Raw genomic sequence first — 16,054 nt, 5'->3', positions numbered from 1 at the left:
AACAGAAGAGGCAGATAAATTTGGCACTGTTACCATTTATAAATGGCAGAGTTACCATTTGTAGGGTGCTCATCATGTACCTGGCATTAACAAATTTATGATTTGTTAATATATATAATAATATATATTATTAATATAATAATCTATAAGACAGTTAAAGAAGTGAATGCCGAGTGAGACTTTTCCAGGGTAAACAGAACCCACAGCTAAGATTAGAGAGGAGATAGATTTCCCACAAGGTAAGGAGAGCAGTCAATAACTAGGGCTGGGCTAATTCAAGAACATATTAAGAAGCTATAGTATGAGACCTTCTACCGCAACCATCACGTGGGCCTCTGCACTGTCTCTCTCCCTCCCCACTATACAAAGGAAGAGCAGAGATGAAGAGAGGAAACCACGGATCCCATGCCCTAATGGGTAGTGCTGAATTTTGGGTGGTAGTCTCCCTACCCCTATGGAGGGCTCTTCTAAGAGAATCCCTTACAGAGATTAGATGTGACAACAACAAAGTTTGAGATAAGAATTCTTTTTAAAATTATAATGCCTAATGAATATCTGTTCAGGCAATTAACTTATAGATTTACCCTGCACCATTCTGGACAGGGCTTTTCCCTCCTTTGAGAAATGGAGCGAGAAGGGGCACCAATACTGTTCCCCCATTGTTTGGCATGGATGTGAGTCCCACGGGTAAAGCAGTCTCATGGAAATTGCTGGCCTTGAGCTCTCTTATCAGCTCCCCCACCCTATAAGAGTGCTGTCAAGCAAGTAAGTGGAGCCTAGCTGTGGCCTACAAAAGAGGGAGGGATTGGTTGAAAGGGCCTAAAAGAACTTAACATCAGTTTCCTCTCCAAGTCTGGAGACCATGCAGTGGGAAAACCCTCCCAAGAGCTGATAAGTGTAGGGAGCACACACAGGCAGTGCTGGTCAGGCAACAGTAAATGCCATCAAGGAGGACCCAGTGGCCAGTTAAATGACACTTATCCCTGTCCCTCTCCCTCTTGCCCATCCCTACACATGCCTAGAAGAGGCAGAGCAGAAGAATCCCAGACAGACTACCTAACCTGTCCCCCAACCCTACACTCTCCAAAACAAGAAAGGGAGAATGGAAGTGCACAAATAAACCAAGTCTACCTTTTCCACTTCTTATCACTGGAACCACAAGTCTGGTCAGTAAAAGGAGGAGGAAAAGCTTCCGATTAGGTATACTGACATTTTTCAATGGTGGCCTATCAATAATCCAGAGTGACCAGAAGGCTGTGGACTCTGCCAAAGATATCACGGGTTCCATCCTGTAGAGATTTTGACAAAGCACTGTTGGGAGTTTTGAGTAGACAAAGATAAAAGCATTCAAGTTTACACCTCTCTGAGTTAAAATTATTCAATTAACTGGCTGAACTTAACATTATCTCCACTTCACAAATTGGGGACTCAAAGCTCTGAAATAAAGAAATTTGCCCACAATCACAGAGCATGTGGGAGGCTCAGCTTGGCTTCTAACCCAGGGCTGACCCCGAGCCCACGCCTTTTACAGTACACCTGGATTTTAAAATATAGGGCCTAAAGCCATACTCCCAGGGATCTGCAAGTCCATTTCAAACATTTTTTTCAATTCTGAGTTTTCACCTTAAGGGTGATCTTAAAATACATAGTCTAGATCATCTGAATGATCATCTTACAAGTGAATGCTTTTTCTTGATTACCAGCATTTGCATTTATAATCTTATTAGAATCAGGTATTGAGTTCTTTAATTTTCATACACTAGTGACTAATGAGAAAAGACAGAGGTGACAGCATATAAATAATGTGGTCATACCAATTAAAAGCCAAATGGCTTGCTAAGCGAATCAAGGTTTCACTGTAGTTCAAACATAGAAACGCAGTAGGAGAGAAGAATGGGGCACAGAACAGACAAGCTCCAGAGAAGTGAGGGCCACATTCCCATTTCAAGAAGCAATTTAGTTTCAGCAAAATGTCTACTGTTGTTCATGTGAATTATATTGGTTCTGAAGGTTTACATTTAATTTGTTAATCTGCTTTGGTTTTGTAATTGTAGAAGAGCTCTAAGTATGTATTTAGATCTCATACTGTTTGTTTATGGACATTTTCATGACATAATAATTTAATTCAACATCAAAAACCTATAAAAATATTTAAATTATCTTTCTATTACACATACTTGAAAAGCTCTGTCTTATTCTGCTTAAGCAGCCATTAAAATCCATGTCTTAGAAGACTATTTTCTAACACAGGAAAATATTTTCAATATATTAAAGCATACAAAAGGTGATAGTCTTATTCTTTGTAAAAAGCACATACAGAAATAAAGGGACTGGGAAACACACTAAAATGTTAACATTGTTTATGCCACAGGAGGGGTAGGACAGGTGCTCCTTATATTGTTGCTTTTTATAATCTTGTTTCAAGATTCAAAGAGTGACATTTAAGTGTTACAAAATATTAAATATTTTATAGCTTATCTCATGGAAATTCCCAAAGCTTGTTGTTTAAAAAAATTTGCATTTTCAATCCAGTTCTATCTAAAATAAGCTCTTTTTTTCTCCAAAGAAATGTAACCAATCATAAGTAATATTTATTAAAAACTTAAGAGCATATCAAGTACGAGCCAACCAATATCTTGCTGTGTTTAGGTACTGGGACTACAAGGGTGAACAAAGACTGTGTCGCGCTCTAGAAGCTAAACGAACAGTTAGTCACTGGTACTAAGGCATAACAACCCAAGAGCGAGGAGAATGGGTTCTGGAACTCATTCTTACACGGAGGGCAGGATCAAAGGCAGCCACTAGGTGACACGTGAAAGGAGTCTTAAGAACATACCAGGAGATCAGTGTAGAAATGTGAGACTGCAGATTACCCAGCAAGTGAAATACAAACATGGGTCATGTGAAAGAACTCACTGACCGGGCTAGATCAACCTCTCCTGGGCCCCTTGCAGCACTGGTCTTTGGTGTATGGCCTGCCATTAGAATTCAAGCACATTCCCCAGCAAGATTATAAACTCGAAGGGGATCAGCATGGACTTTGTAGACTCTTACTACTTGTTATTAATGAGAATATATTCAGAAAGACTTCTAAAGGGCATTAAACTCAACACACTATAGTCTCAGCTGATATCTGAAAAAAATATATATACACCTAGCTGCTGTATAACCATTTTTCCTGTAGAAAACTGTACCAAAAGATCAAAGCAACAGACTCATTCCTATAATCCTTACAAGGAAATCAGCCTACTATCATAAAACTTAGCACTTTCCCTTGCTTTTATAAGCCAGCAGAGCTCCAACCAGAACATTCTTCCAAAGCAAGTGAAGGAAAGACACAGTGATAGCCTGTCCAAGAACATCTTCCAAGTAAGAGGCAGCGATACTGTAGGATACTTAAATGTCGTGGCTCATCAGCTGGGGTGAAATTCTCAGAAATTCTACCTAAACAGCAGAAGAGCTCTGTACAGTCTATCACAGTGAACAACTGGAGACACAAAGGACATGTACACCATATATAAGGTACAGTGTGCTCATTTACCTGCTACTTTTAAGACTTGTGTACATGTTCAGGGTCAGCTTTAAAATTCTCCAGCAAAGAAAGAGTAAAAGGGATAAAACAAAGGTGATAAAATCTTGATAGTATTTGAAACTGTGTGTACTGGTGTTCATTAGACCATTTTCTCTACTTCTGTGTATGACTGAAGTCTTTCATAATTAAAAACTGGAGAAAATACTAAGTATGAGTGAAAAATATTCACAGTGGTGGATTGTGAAAAAAAGCAGAGTATAATGTGATAGTTCACGATGTTCATAACCATGTAAAATTATATGTATGACTGATCCAACAGCAATAAGAGCCCCGTAATGCCCATGTGGGTCTCCAGATAACATTTTTACTCAAAGAAAAGGATTCTTTGAGCAAATGGCTAATCCTAGGTCTGGATCAGGAAATGTACGAGACAAACCTGAAATATCTTGCCATACCAGATAACAAAGAAGCTATCAAATACTAGAAAGGTCATGTTGAAAGCACTCAGAAGGCCAAAGATATTCTAGCCACTGGCTAAAGATATTACAACATGAGCATCGATAAGAAAACAAGGAGGGGCGCCTGGCTGGCTCTGTCGGTGAAGTGTGCAACTCTTGATCTTGGGGTTGTGACTGTGAACCCCATGTTGGGCATAAAGATTACTTAAAAATAAAATCTTTAAATTTTTAAAATAATTTTTTATTTTTTTATTAACATATAATGTATTATTAGCTCCAGGGGTCCAGGTCTGTGAATCGCCAGGTTTACACACTTTACAGCACTTACATAGTACATACCTTCCCCAGTGTTCCTAACCCCACCACCCTTTCCCTACCCCCCTTCCCCGGGCAACCCTCAGTTTGTTTTGTGAGATTAAGAGTCTTTTATGGTTTGTCTCCCTCCCGATCCCATCTTGTTTCATTTATTCTTTTCCTACCCTCCAAGCTCCCCATGTTGCCTCTCAACTTCTTCCTATCAGGGTATCTTTAATTTTTTTTTTAAAAAGAACTAGAAAAGATCCAAACAATCTAATGTATTTATATATGTAATCTCACTAAACTAAACTCACTAAAAAAAGCCCTAATTACTCTGAAGGATCCTAAGGGACCCACTCGCTATTTTCACAATTAGCAGACAAACAGTAAGAAGCAAGTATAAAGGTGGGGGTGGACAAGGGAGGAGGTTGTTGAGAATAAATGACAAGCACTTGGCCTTCCTTGTAGCTGGTACTGGACAAGTGGCTCCAAGCCTGTATCAGGCTCTGAGTGAGACACTTAACATGATCATGTAAAGTGCCCATCATGTGGCAAAGGGAGACCAATGCAAGCCTGTTGTGAGAATGCTGAACTAGAGATGGAAAAACGCCATGGAAACAAGCCAAGAAGAGGACTCACTTTGGAGGGGCCTACAGGGTGGAGGGACATCTGGGCTTAAAGGATTACTGCTTACTGGGACATTTTCGGAACATTTTTGAACATGGGTTTCAGAATCTCACACATTGATCTCCACATCCCCTAGCACACACAAGTTTCCCAGGGACTGGCCAAAGTTATAGCTTCAGACAAACCCCCATAAGGTTTTATTCCCTAAGGTCAGGAGATGCTTGAGATGTTCCTTTCAGGGAAAATGTAACTTCCTAAAACTTGATGTCAGATCTAGCTTAGAAATTCCACTTACATTTTGATACTATAAAATTCAGGTCTGGCCCAAAATTGAAAAGGATGTGAAACACTCATGCTCATGTTCAGAGTTCCAATAAGAGGGTTAACAATGATCAATTGACATCAGCCCCTATTGCTGCATCCCCCAATATTAAATATCTACTCTGGGTTAGGCAACGCATTAAGACTTTTTTTCACTTGATATCCTAGTAAATTCTTTAGCCCTGTAAAAAATATTACACCAGTTTTATAGACAAGGAAACAGGCTCAGAGTATCAAGTCATTTACTCCAGGACCCAACGGCCTCTGAAATAATAAGAGGTCTTCTGAAGACAAACTAGGTCAACATGCCAGTGATATTTCACATTGAAGGAGAGCCTGAGAGGCAAAGACTCACTGACTTAGAGTGATGCTCTTTATTAATAAATGTTCTATCATCTAAAGCCTTTCATGGATTATCTCCCACTGCTCTCCCCTTACTTTTCAAATCTCTTTTGATTTCTACCTCAGACTCCCCTGTGGATGGAATTTCACTGCCCCATGCTCCCAACCCATGTGCACTGCCCCTTTCCTACTTCAACTGCTATGTTCCTTCCTGGGCCCCAATCCTTCCTGGATCCCAATTCATATGCCCACCTCCTACTCCAGGAAGCCCTTCCATCTTTTTTCATGCCCATAGCTCTTGCCCTCATGAACATGCTCCCTGGACCATGTATCTCTCTGTAAAGGTATTGATCTGTTTTAAATGTGTAATTCTGGTCTCCTTGGCCTGCTGGTTCTTTGAAGCCAGGGTTGAGTATTGATTTATTCTCTGGGGAAGACAAAGGACACAAACCATACTCCATAAATGCTTGTCAACATTACCTGGACACAGGCGATAACCTGCTCAGGAACCTTTATTTTTCAGCATTTCTCATAAGCTTGACGTTATCATAGCCCACTATTCCCTTCCAGCTAGAGAAAGCCCAATGCAAAATAGAAAGCAACATCAAAGTTGTTTCATTAAGCAAAGCAGCAGGCGTGCATTCCTGCTTTGTACAATTTTACTGCCTCTGTTCCTCAGATATCCCTGAGAGAACATTCCATACTCATCCAAGGCTATGGAGATTCTAGCCTGTCTTTTTCTCTTGGGTTAGAAAGTATTAGCTGGGCCACATACCAACTCTTAGCAAATGAGGAGTTTTTTGTAAATTGTAAATTTGTAATTTGTAAATTTGTAAATTGTTCTTTGTAAATTGTGGTAAAATGCACGCAACATTTATCTTAACCACTGGTAAGTGTACACTTCACTGGCATTAAGTATGCACGTTATTGTCACCATCACCATCCATCCCCAGAACTTTCATCTTGCGAAAGTGAATCTGCACTCATTAAACAATAGCTTCCACTCCCCTCTCCCTGCAACCAGCATTCTACCTTCCGTCTCTATGAACCGGACTCCTCTCAGTGCCTCATGAAAGTGCAATCCCATAGCTCTTGTCCTTTCGCGAATGGTTTATTTTACTTAGCATAATGTCACTAAGAGTCACCCATGTTGTAGCATGTCCACATGTCAGAACTTCCTTCTTATTTAGAGCTGAATAATAGTCCAGTGGGTCTATTTCTGTAAAATGCATTTATTTATCTGTCGACAGACATATGGTTGATTCCAAAGGAGGAATTTTGATCCATTGCTAGTGATAAGCATCTCAGTGACTGACCCTGAGTTAGAGCCGTCCCTTTGAAGTCACAAACACTATCAAGGAATCAATCCAGTGATTAGGACCACAGAACAGAAAGCAGCTAGAGGAATGTCCACCTGGTTATCTGTCCCAGGAATTTGGATGAGACATAAGCTTTATTTAAATACTCCAAAAGCCTGTTGTAATAAAGCCCTGGCTTCTTAGGACGGTTTAGAAACAAATCTGAAATTCGCTTATTTCTGAAGACCTCCTTCTCCCTCGTTCTTTTTTTCTCTTTGGTTTATTGACATCTAATTGACACATAACATTGTATAAATTTACGGTGTGTAACAACGGCTTGATACACTTATACCTTGCAATAGGATTACCACCAGCACCAGCAAACACATCACAACACATAATTACCATTTCTCTTTTCTGATGGGAACATTTAAGATCTACTTAGTGATTTTCCAGTATACTATATGGTACACCTTAACTGCAATCACAATGCTGGGCATGAGGCCTTCAGAACTTAATTCATGTTTTAACTGGAAGTTGGTTCTTTTTGACTAACATCTCCTTATTTCCCCCATGCTCCAACTTCCAAGAACCACCATTCTACTATTTCTAGGAGTTCAGCTTATTTGTTATTATTCATTTACAGTTTTATTTATTTAAGTAATCTCTACACCCAGTTTGAGGCTCGAACCCATGACCCCAAGATCAAGAGTCACATGCTCCTCCAGCTGAGCCAGCCAGGTACTCTCACAAGCTCAGCTTTAAAAGATTCCACATATGAGTGAAATCATACAGTATTTCCCATTCTCTGACTTATTTCACTTAGCATAAGGTCTTCATGTTCCATCCATGTTGTTGCAAATGGCAGGATTTCTTTCCTTCTTGTGGATGAAGAATGTTCAGAAAATACCAAGCACAGTGTACACACACACACACACACACACACACCTTCATCATCCATTATCCATGGAGAGATGCTTAGGTTGTTCCCATATCTTGGCTATTGTGAATAATGCTGCAATGAACATGGAGTACAGATGTCTCTTCAACATCCTGTTTTCATTTCCTTTGGATATATACCCAGAAGTGGCTTGCTGGATCATATGATAGTTCTATTTTTAATTTCTGAGGAAGTTCCCTACTGTTTTCTTTTTAATTACAGCCTTTCTAACAGGTGTAAGGTGGTATCTCATTATGGTTTTGATTTGCATTTTCCTGATTAACGATGTTGAGCACCCTTTCATGTACCTGTTGGCCATTTATACCTCTTCCTTGTTCTTACCAACCCATGTGTTGTTGTTTTTTTTAGGTTTTATTTATTTATTTGTTAGAGAGAGAGAGAGAGAGAGTGGCAGGCAGGCAGGCAGGCAGAGGGAGAAGCAGCCTCCCCACTGAACAGGGAGCCTGACGCAGGGCTCTATCCCAGGACCCTGGGATCATGACCAGAGCAGAAAGCAGACACTCAACCAACTGAGCCACCCAGGCATCCCACAATGTGTTCTTTTCACAGCCCACTATCTACATCATCCTGTAGATGGTCCAGCAATACCAAATTCTTTTTAGTGCCCTTGACGCACTCTGTAGTTCCTTGCTTAGGGCCTACACAATCAGTGGTCTCACTGGCTGGAAGACTTTCTTCTCTTGACCTACTTCTAGTTACGGCGACCTCTGCAGCAAGACTTTTCTTCTTCTTGGTACTCCCAGAACTTGAGTGCTTGGCATATAATGGCTGCCTGATAAATTATTAAACTAACATATTTGCTATGTTTACATTCTATGTTGAAAAGATAAGTGTAAAGAAAAATTCAAGACCAAGGAGATTATAGTTAATTTTTATTTATTCTTTAATATTGTTCAAATTTTCTAATGATGAGCTGACTTTTCAAATTTACCTTTTCTTAAAAAAAAGTTAGATTGGGGCACCTGGGTGGCTCAGTGGGTTAAGCTGCTGCCTTCGGCTCAGGTCATGATCTCGGGGTCCTGGGATCGAGTCCCGCAACGGGCTCTCTGCTCAGCAGGGAGGCTGCTTCCTCCTCTCTCTCTGCCTGCCTCTCTGCCTACTTGTGATCTCTCTCTCTCTCTCTCTGTTAAATAAATAAATAAATAAATAAATCTTTAAAAAAAAAAAAAAGTAAGATTAACCTGGTCAGGAATAAAGTGGAGAAATCAGTCCACTAGATTTTAAGACTTACCATATAGCTCTAGTTATCAAGACCATGTGGTAGTGGCAAGTAGGACAGAAACATAGAATAATGGAGCAGAACAGAAAACCGACCCATGCAAGATTGCCCAGCTGATTTATGATAAAGGTTCAAAAGCGGTTCAATAAAGGAAGCATGGTCTTGCCAACAAATGGAGCTAGAGCATCTAGGCATCCAATGACAAAAATCAACAACAAAAACAACAAAATCTCAACCTAAGTTTCACAACTTACACAAAAATAAACTCAAAACAGATCATGGACTTAAAACTAAAAAATGTTTAGGGAAAAGAGGAAGAAAAGCTCTGCAACCTATAGCTTAGCAAAGAGTTCTTTGACTTGACCAAAAAACGTATAGCTCATAAATGGAAAAACTGATAAATTCAAAATAAAATTTATTCAAAATAAAAACTTTTGGTCTGTTAAAGACCCTGCTAAATGGATGAAAACAAGATACAGATGGGAGAAAATATCTGCAAGCCACATTATTTGACAAGGACTAGTAACTTGAACATATAAAGAACTCTTAAAACTCAAAAATAAACAACCCAGGGGTGCCTGCCTGGCTCTGTCAGGGGAGGCTGCAACTCTTGATCTCAGGGTCGTGAGTTCAAGCCCTACACGGGGTATAGAGATTACTTCAATAAAAACTTAAAAAAATTCATAAAGAAAATGGACAAAAGACTTAGAGAGACATTTGACCAAAGAAGATAAACAAATGGCAAATAATCACCTGAAAAGATGTTCGACATCATTAACCATAGGGAAATGGAAATTAAAACCAATAAGCAAGGGGCGCCTGGGTGGTTCAGCCAGTTACGTGTCAGGCTCTTGATTTCAGCTCCAGTCATGATCTCAGGGTTCTGGCATCAAGGCCAGTGTCAGGCTCTCTGCTCAGTAGGGAGTCTGCTTGTCTCCCTCTCCCTTTACCTCTCTCCCTGCCTCTCTCTCTCTCTTTCTCAAATAAATAAATCTTAAAAAATAAAAATAAAAAATGAAGCCAATAAGTGAACAGTTTAACAAATGAAGTATGGCACATGTCTACCACGGAATACTATGCAGCAATAAAAAAGAATGTACTAGATACATACAACAAGTTGGATGAATCTCCAGAGAATTATGCTGAATGAAAAAAGCCAATCCCAAAAGGTTAGAAATTGGATGAACCCACTTCTATAACACTCTTGAGATAACAAAATATAAAAATGGAGGAGAGATTGGTGGTCGTCGTGGGTTAAAGACAGGGTAAGAATGGGAGAGTAGTGGGTGTAAAAGTAAAAGGGCAACATGAAGGATCATATGGTGATGGAAATGTCCTACATCTTGGCTCCACCATTATCGACATCCTGATGGCGATGCTGCACTCCAGTTCTGCAGAGAGTTACCATTAGGAGAAACTGGGTCAAGAGTGTACATATCTCTCTCCATGATTTTTACAAATAGATGTGCATCTATGATTACCTCGGAGTAGAAGTTTAATAATTTTTTTTTAAAAGCTTAGGCTTTGAGACAAAATCAGGTGACACTGGACAAGTCACAGCTTTTTACCTAGGGCTAAAAGACTAAATTAAGAGATCAATGGTCTAAGCCCTGTGCCCCGCACAGAGTAAGTCCTCAACAGATGACTATTAAAAGGACAATCTTAAGGGTCATGGCAGTGGGGATGGAGAAGTGTGGACAAAAAGATATTAAGATAGCACTAGTGGGTTTGGTAAAAGATGAGATGTGGGGTAGTGCATGGCAAGGAGGCAAGGCTGATTCCCAAGTTGCACACTTGAGCAAGTGGGTAGTCAGTGGCACCATTTACTGAGCAGAGGAATACATGAGAGTTGTGGGTGTGGCGAGTGTGTGATGACTGGGAGACATTCAAGTGGATATGTTCGGTTAACAACTGTATATGCAAATCTCTAGCTCAGAACACAACTCAGGAATAGAAATTTAACTTGATAATGACCAGGATGCAAAGATAACTGAAGCCAGGAGAATGGACGAGATGTCTGAGGAGGAGAAAAGAGCCTACACCATAGCCCCTGTGACTATAAATGAGCTTCCAACTTTAAAGATGGGGTAAAGAGGGTCATTTTAGCAAACATTTGGCAAATTTAGCAAAAAAAAAAAAAAAGAGGGTCATTTTTAGCCAAAAAAAAAAAAGGAGAAAAGTCAGGCATTTATTATATTAACTAAGCAGTGAAGAAATTAAAATGAGTAGTGAGAAAACAGACCTATGGCTTTAATGACCTGGGTGTCACTCGTGCCTTTCAGAGAACAGCTTTAGTGAAATGACAAAGTAGGTTTCAGACTGGAGTCAAGTGACAAGAAGGCAGGAGAAATGGTAAAAGTATCAACAACCATGAATAAGAAAAGGAGAAAGCAAAAAAAAAAAAAAATGAAAAGGAGAAAGCACAGTGAGAAGGAGGGGATGGGATACGAAGGGAGAATTTTGTCAAAGGGAAGTATGTCTACATGTTAATGGAAAGAGAGAGCTCAAGGGAAAGATACAGAAGATTCATGATAGAAAGGGTAATAATGATCTGAACAGACAGAATGAGATATGATCCAAAGCATAGGTAGCAGAACTGCTCAAGGAGAAGGGGCACCTGATCAGGGCACCTGGACATGAGCTCAGGTCATTATCTCTATTATCTCAACTGTCCCCCCCAAAGAAGGGGCAGGCACCTCACCCACTCTAAAGAGGGAAAGGTAAAGGAACCATGCAGATATAGGTAAATTTGGAAATATGGTTGTAGTATGTGCACATAGCTACGCTCTGATATCTCCAATGTTCTTTGTGGAATAAGCAAGGTCATCTGCTAAGATTAATGCAATGGCTCAATTTTTATTCCCAGAATCTAATCCAGTGTCTGAGACACAGATACTTAATAATTAAGTTTACTTAATAAAACAAAAATAAACCATTTCCTTGCCTCAGTTGTTCTTTAGAAACAATACACAATTTTCTCTAAATTAGCCACTAGAGGGCAGTGTTACTACCAATCTTTTCCCTTAAATCTACTAACCCAGTGAAATTAATAGAAAATTAGAGCAGTGTGGGTCATAAAATGTTTTTCCTTGAAAAAAATCTGGCTTCAGCCTTATTTACGTGTGTGTGTATTTATGTGTGTGTGTGCATACACACACACACACATACACACACTCATATACAGGCATATTACAGCACGATGGGAGGGCTGTTCTGCTAGCCTTCTACTGCAATGGTATCATGATGACCCAGAGGCAATACTCATCATTTTCCACATGTCCCTTTTTGTAATTCCCCCAATTTTTCACAGCAATATTGAAAAGATCTCTACATATTTCTATGATTAATAAATTAGAAAAGAGTGATTTAAAAAAATCCCTAAACCTAATCCCTGGTAACATTTGTCATAGCTTCTATTAAGTTGTTTTTCCCCCTAAACCTACCCCCTCCTCAAAGTAGAAAGAATTTTTTAAAATTAATTGTAAGTTGCAATCTATTTCCTTAACTTTTCTCTTTATTTCAGATGCTTGGTATAGTCTTAAAATGAAGACTTATGAATCCATAATAGCACATGCCTATGATATATAACAGAATAAGAAGCTATTTTGGGGTGTGTGTTTAGCAGCAGAGCTGGGAATTTCTTGTCTCCTAGATTGCTACTAGCGAACAGAGGGAACTGACAAAGTTCTAACTTAAAACAAGGTGCAAAAATTCTCAACGCGCAAAAAGAAGATGTAAAGACAAGTTTGGGGTCAGACATGAGTTTAGGCAAACAGATCAGCTCAGTTTTAACCAAGGGAACTGAACTCCTACAGTAGGGGAGACTTCCAGTCACACCAATGGAACACATCACCCCCAAACCTAAGAAAAGCCGTTACTAGCTTGATCAGAGGTCTATGGGCTGTAGCTGCAAAGATGTCGGGAAAGAGGCTGAGGTCATCATACGACCGGTAGGGTGTTCAGTACATCAGATGGCTGAAAAAGGTTCTTGATTCCGAATACTCCAAGCTTTTTTTTTTTTTTCCTTTTCTTTCTTTCTTACTTTCTTTTTTTTTTAAGCTACAGTTGCTTGAGAGCAAAAATACCAGAGAAATGGGCCATAAAGAGTCTGGGTGATAGACTTGAAGTAGTCATCAGTCAAATATAGATATGGTGTCAAATTGTTTGCAAACTGTATCAAAAACAAAGTTTCAAGGTTCTTTAGGGTAGCCTTCTGACTTGAAAATTTTCACTGGATACTCTATTCCACTAGCTGGTAATGTTATCACACTTTTACTAATAGTTTCAGAAACTCTTCAGGGCCAAAGATTTTTTCTTTTGTTTTGTTCCTTCATTTATAAAGACATAAATAGCAAATTATGCATCCTTAACCTAACATAAAAATTCACCTTTCCTAAGGAGCTGATACAACTCTGAAAAGAAGAAAAGTTTCTTTCTTAGTAATTGTACTGCTTCGGCTACCTGGGCATCCCTGAAAAATGAGCTTTAGAACTGAGATGAACACTTCATTGCCTCATCCCTACTGTATTTTAAATCTATGTCCACTTTGAAAAGTCATTGTTAAAAACAGAGTCTTCTCAGCAAGTGATTTAATTAAGAGCCTGCTTTCATTTACACACACACACACACACACACACAAACTTGCACTCCCCAACAACACTTCCTTTGAAAAACAGAATGTCACTTCCTCAATCCAGAGGCCAGAAGTCCCTCAGTTCTGATCTGGGGAGCCAAGACAGGAAACTCTGGTAAGCTTCTGCCTCTTCCCCCATGGACAGCCACTGGTGCAGCTGACAGAGGGCAGGGTCTATTCAGAGCTCCCTTGATGCACTGCAGCTGGAAGGCAACAGCTCACTTTCATGCTGTGGGAATGATCCCAGAGAGTCCAGCAGCACCAAGAGTCAGTTTAACAAGGGCATTTCACCGGGAAGTGAAGAGGGAACCGATGAGAGACCTTGACACCTTTTACCGACCTTCCATTTCCAAACGCCCGCAAAGAGCCCTGGGCTGATTGTAATTAGCACCATCTTGTACTTTGACCCCATCAGGCAAGGCGTGGGGCGCGGGGAGGGGTTAGCCAGACCTCCCCACCAGACTGTATACCACCTTCCCCTCGATGTTGCCAGTTCCTCACCCAGAAGGGAGAGGCTGTCCCAGCAATTTCGGTAAACACCACCTGGCAACTGAGAACCTGGATTTCTCTCGACCCCAGGCACCAAGGACCGAACAAAACCCGGCCACTTATCCCAGACCAAACTGCAGTGTCACCATCGTGGGGTGGGGAGGGGGGGATGTATGTGAGAGACATACAGAATAAAGGGGAAAAGGGGGACAAACAAATGAGTCACTTAATACAAGGGCTGCACATGCCGCTGACGCTGCCCGTGATGCAGAGGCTGTGGACTGGAAGGAAGCAGGCGGTCACCCGGGAGGGGCGGGCAGAGAAAGGGAAGGGGGAAAGGGTGTGAGGCGCCTCGCCCTTTGTGGGGACCCGGCTGCGCCGCCCCGCAGACTGCGCCCCCCTTTCCTGCCCAGTCCCCCAGTCCCCGCGGCTGAAGCCGCCCGCGGTTACTATGGTCCCCCCCCCGCCCCGGGAATCAACTCTCTCGGTCTCCAAAAACAATCAATACAAACTTCAATACTGTCTTTAGTTTACCCGGAGGCCGGCTAGGGGGGTCGACGCCGCCGCGCCCGCCCCGCGGAGAAGGAGCCGCAGCCTCAACCTGCCCGCCCGCTCCGCCCCTCCGCGGCGCACCTGTGACAGGTGTGCAGGTGCCCCACACAGCCCCGAGCGGCGGGGCGCGCCGGCCGCTCATCGCCCCCCGGGACCCCAGGGTCCGCCCTCCCGGTCGGGCGCCGCCCCTCCCGGAGCCCCCAGCCCCCGGGCAGGCCGCTGGGCGCCCCCCACCCGCGCCATCCGCGGCCGCACCCGCTCGCCGCCCGCACTCACATAGCGCCTCAACTTCTTCTCGGGGGGCGATTTCCTCAGCCAGCCGGTGCACACCACGTCGCCGCCGCCGCTCATGCTGCCAGCCGCCGGGAGCCCGCCGCGGGGTCGGCCGGACAAGGGCGCGGGCCGCTGGGTCAGCCGGCCGGCGGTGCGCAGCTCGCGGGGGAGGGGAGGGGCCGGGCGGCTGGCGGCCGCGGGGCGAGGACGAGGCGGCGCTGCGCGGGCCCGGCTGCCTGGCGCGCTCCCGCTCTCCCTGCGCGCTCCCGGGCCCGCGCGCACACCCAGTCGGGAGTGTGGCGGGGGCGCCACAGCAGGAAAAAGGGCGGTGCGCGTTCGCCACGCCCACAGCCCGCCGCGCCCCCCGGCGGGCCGCCTTCAAAGACGCAAACACTGCTTCGTTTCTTGGGACCCGGGAGGCCCGAGGTTTGCTCGGACCGCGGAGCCTGCCGCCCGCCCCGCCCGCGGGTCTTGTTCCCCTCCGCTCCGAGCCTCAGCTGCAAGCGCTGGAGGCGGCCGCGCCCCTGGTGGGAGTTTGGGTGGGGTAAAGGGAAGGGGCTGCGCGCCCTGGATCACGAATCGATTTTTCACAGAGGGTCGTCAGGGACCCAAGGGCTGCTGGCGTTTGCTACCCATTTCGAGTTTCGGGTTTCAGTGCGTCAGGTTCAAGCAGGAATTAGTGATCCGCTTCCCAGCAAGAGTTTCATTAACTCTCGCACCCCCTTAGCGGGAGAAGCAAAGGAGAAAACAGACTGTGACGTGTTGGGTGCTTTTACAATTCCCTGTTTACATGACTGTCTTCACAAATGTACAAATTGGATGAGCCGTGTTATTCCCATTTTGCAGGTAGCCTAAAATCCCAAAGCCTGTACAATGAAGAGGCGAGTTTCTAATGCTGGGGCTAGGGGTGGGGCAAGGGTGGTCTTGCTCATCTGCTATTTAAAGTGGGGTAATTGCTTTAGTGCCTACAGATCAACTTGGGGGCCTCTTATTACCAGGAAATAAAGTCCAGCTGGCTCCCGCATTGCCTCTGGGAAAAATAATTCAGGAGA

At 42.9% G+C, this 16,054-nt stretch overlaps 1 protein-coding gene across 3 annotated transcripts in view; it reads right to left on the bottom strand.

Moving 5' to 3' along the window:
- GAB2 (GRB2 associated binding protein 2) overlaps positions 1–15,117 on the bottom strand; it is a 191,441-nt gene extending 176,324 nt beyond the window's left edge. For all 3 annotated transcript variants that reach the window (XM_044258444.1, XM_044258445.1, XM_044258446.1), the window contains exon 1: positions 15,006–15,117. In XM_044258444.1, the coding sequence (XP_044114379.1) occupies positions 15,006–15,080 (75 nt within the window). In that variant the 5' untranslated portion in view covers positions 15,081–15,117. The remainder of the gene's footprint in view (positions 1–15,005) is intronic.
- Positions 15,118–16,054: the final 937 nt, after the last annotated feature.

Source organism: Neovison vison, chromosome 7 (assembly GCF_020171115.1).
Source record: "Neovison vison isolate M4711 chromosome 7, ASM_NN_V1, whole genome shotgun sequence".
In the NCBI taxonomy this organism is placed as follows: Eukaryota; Metazoa; Chordata; class Mammalia; order Carnivora; family Mustelidae; genus Neogale; species Neogale vison.
The sequence above is the reverse complement of the archived record's forward strand: the minus strand, read 5'-3'. Positions and strand labels throughout refer to the sequence as shown.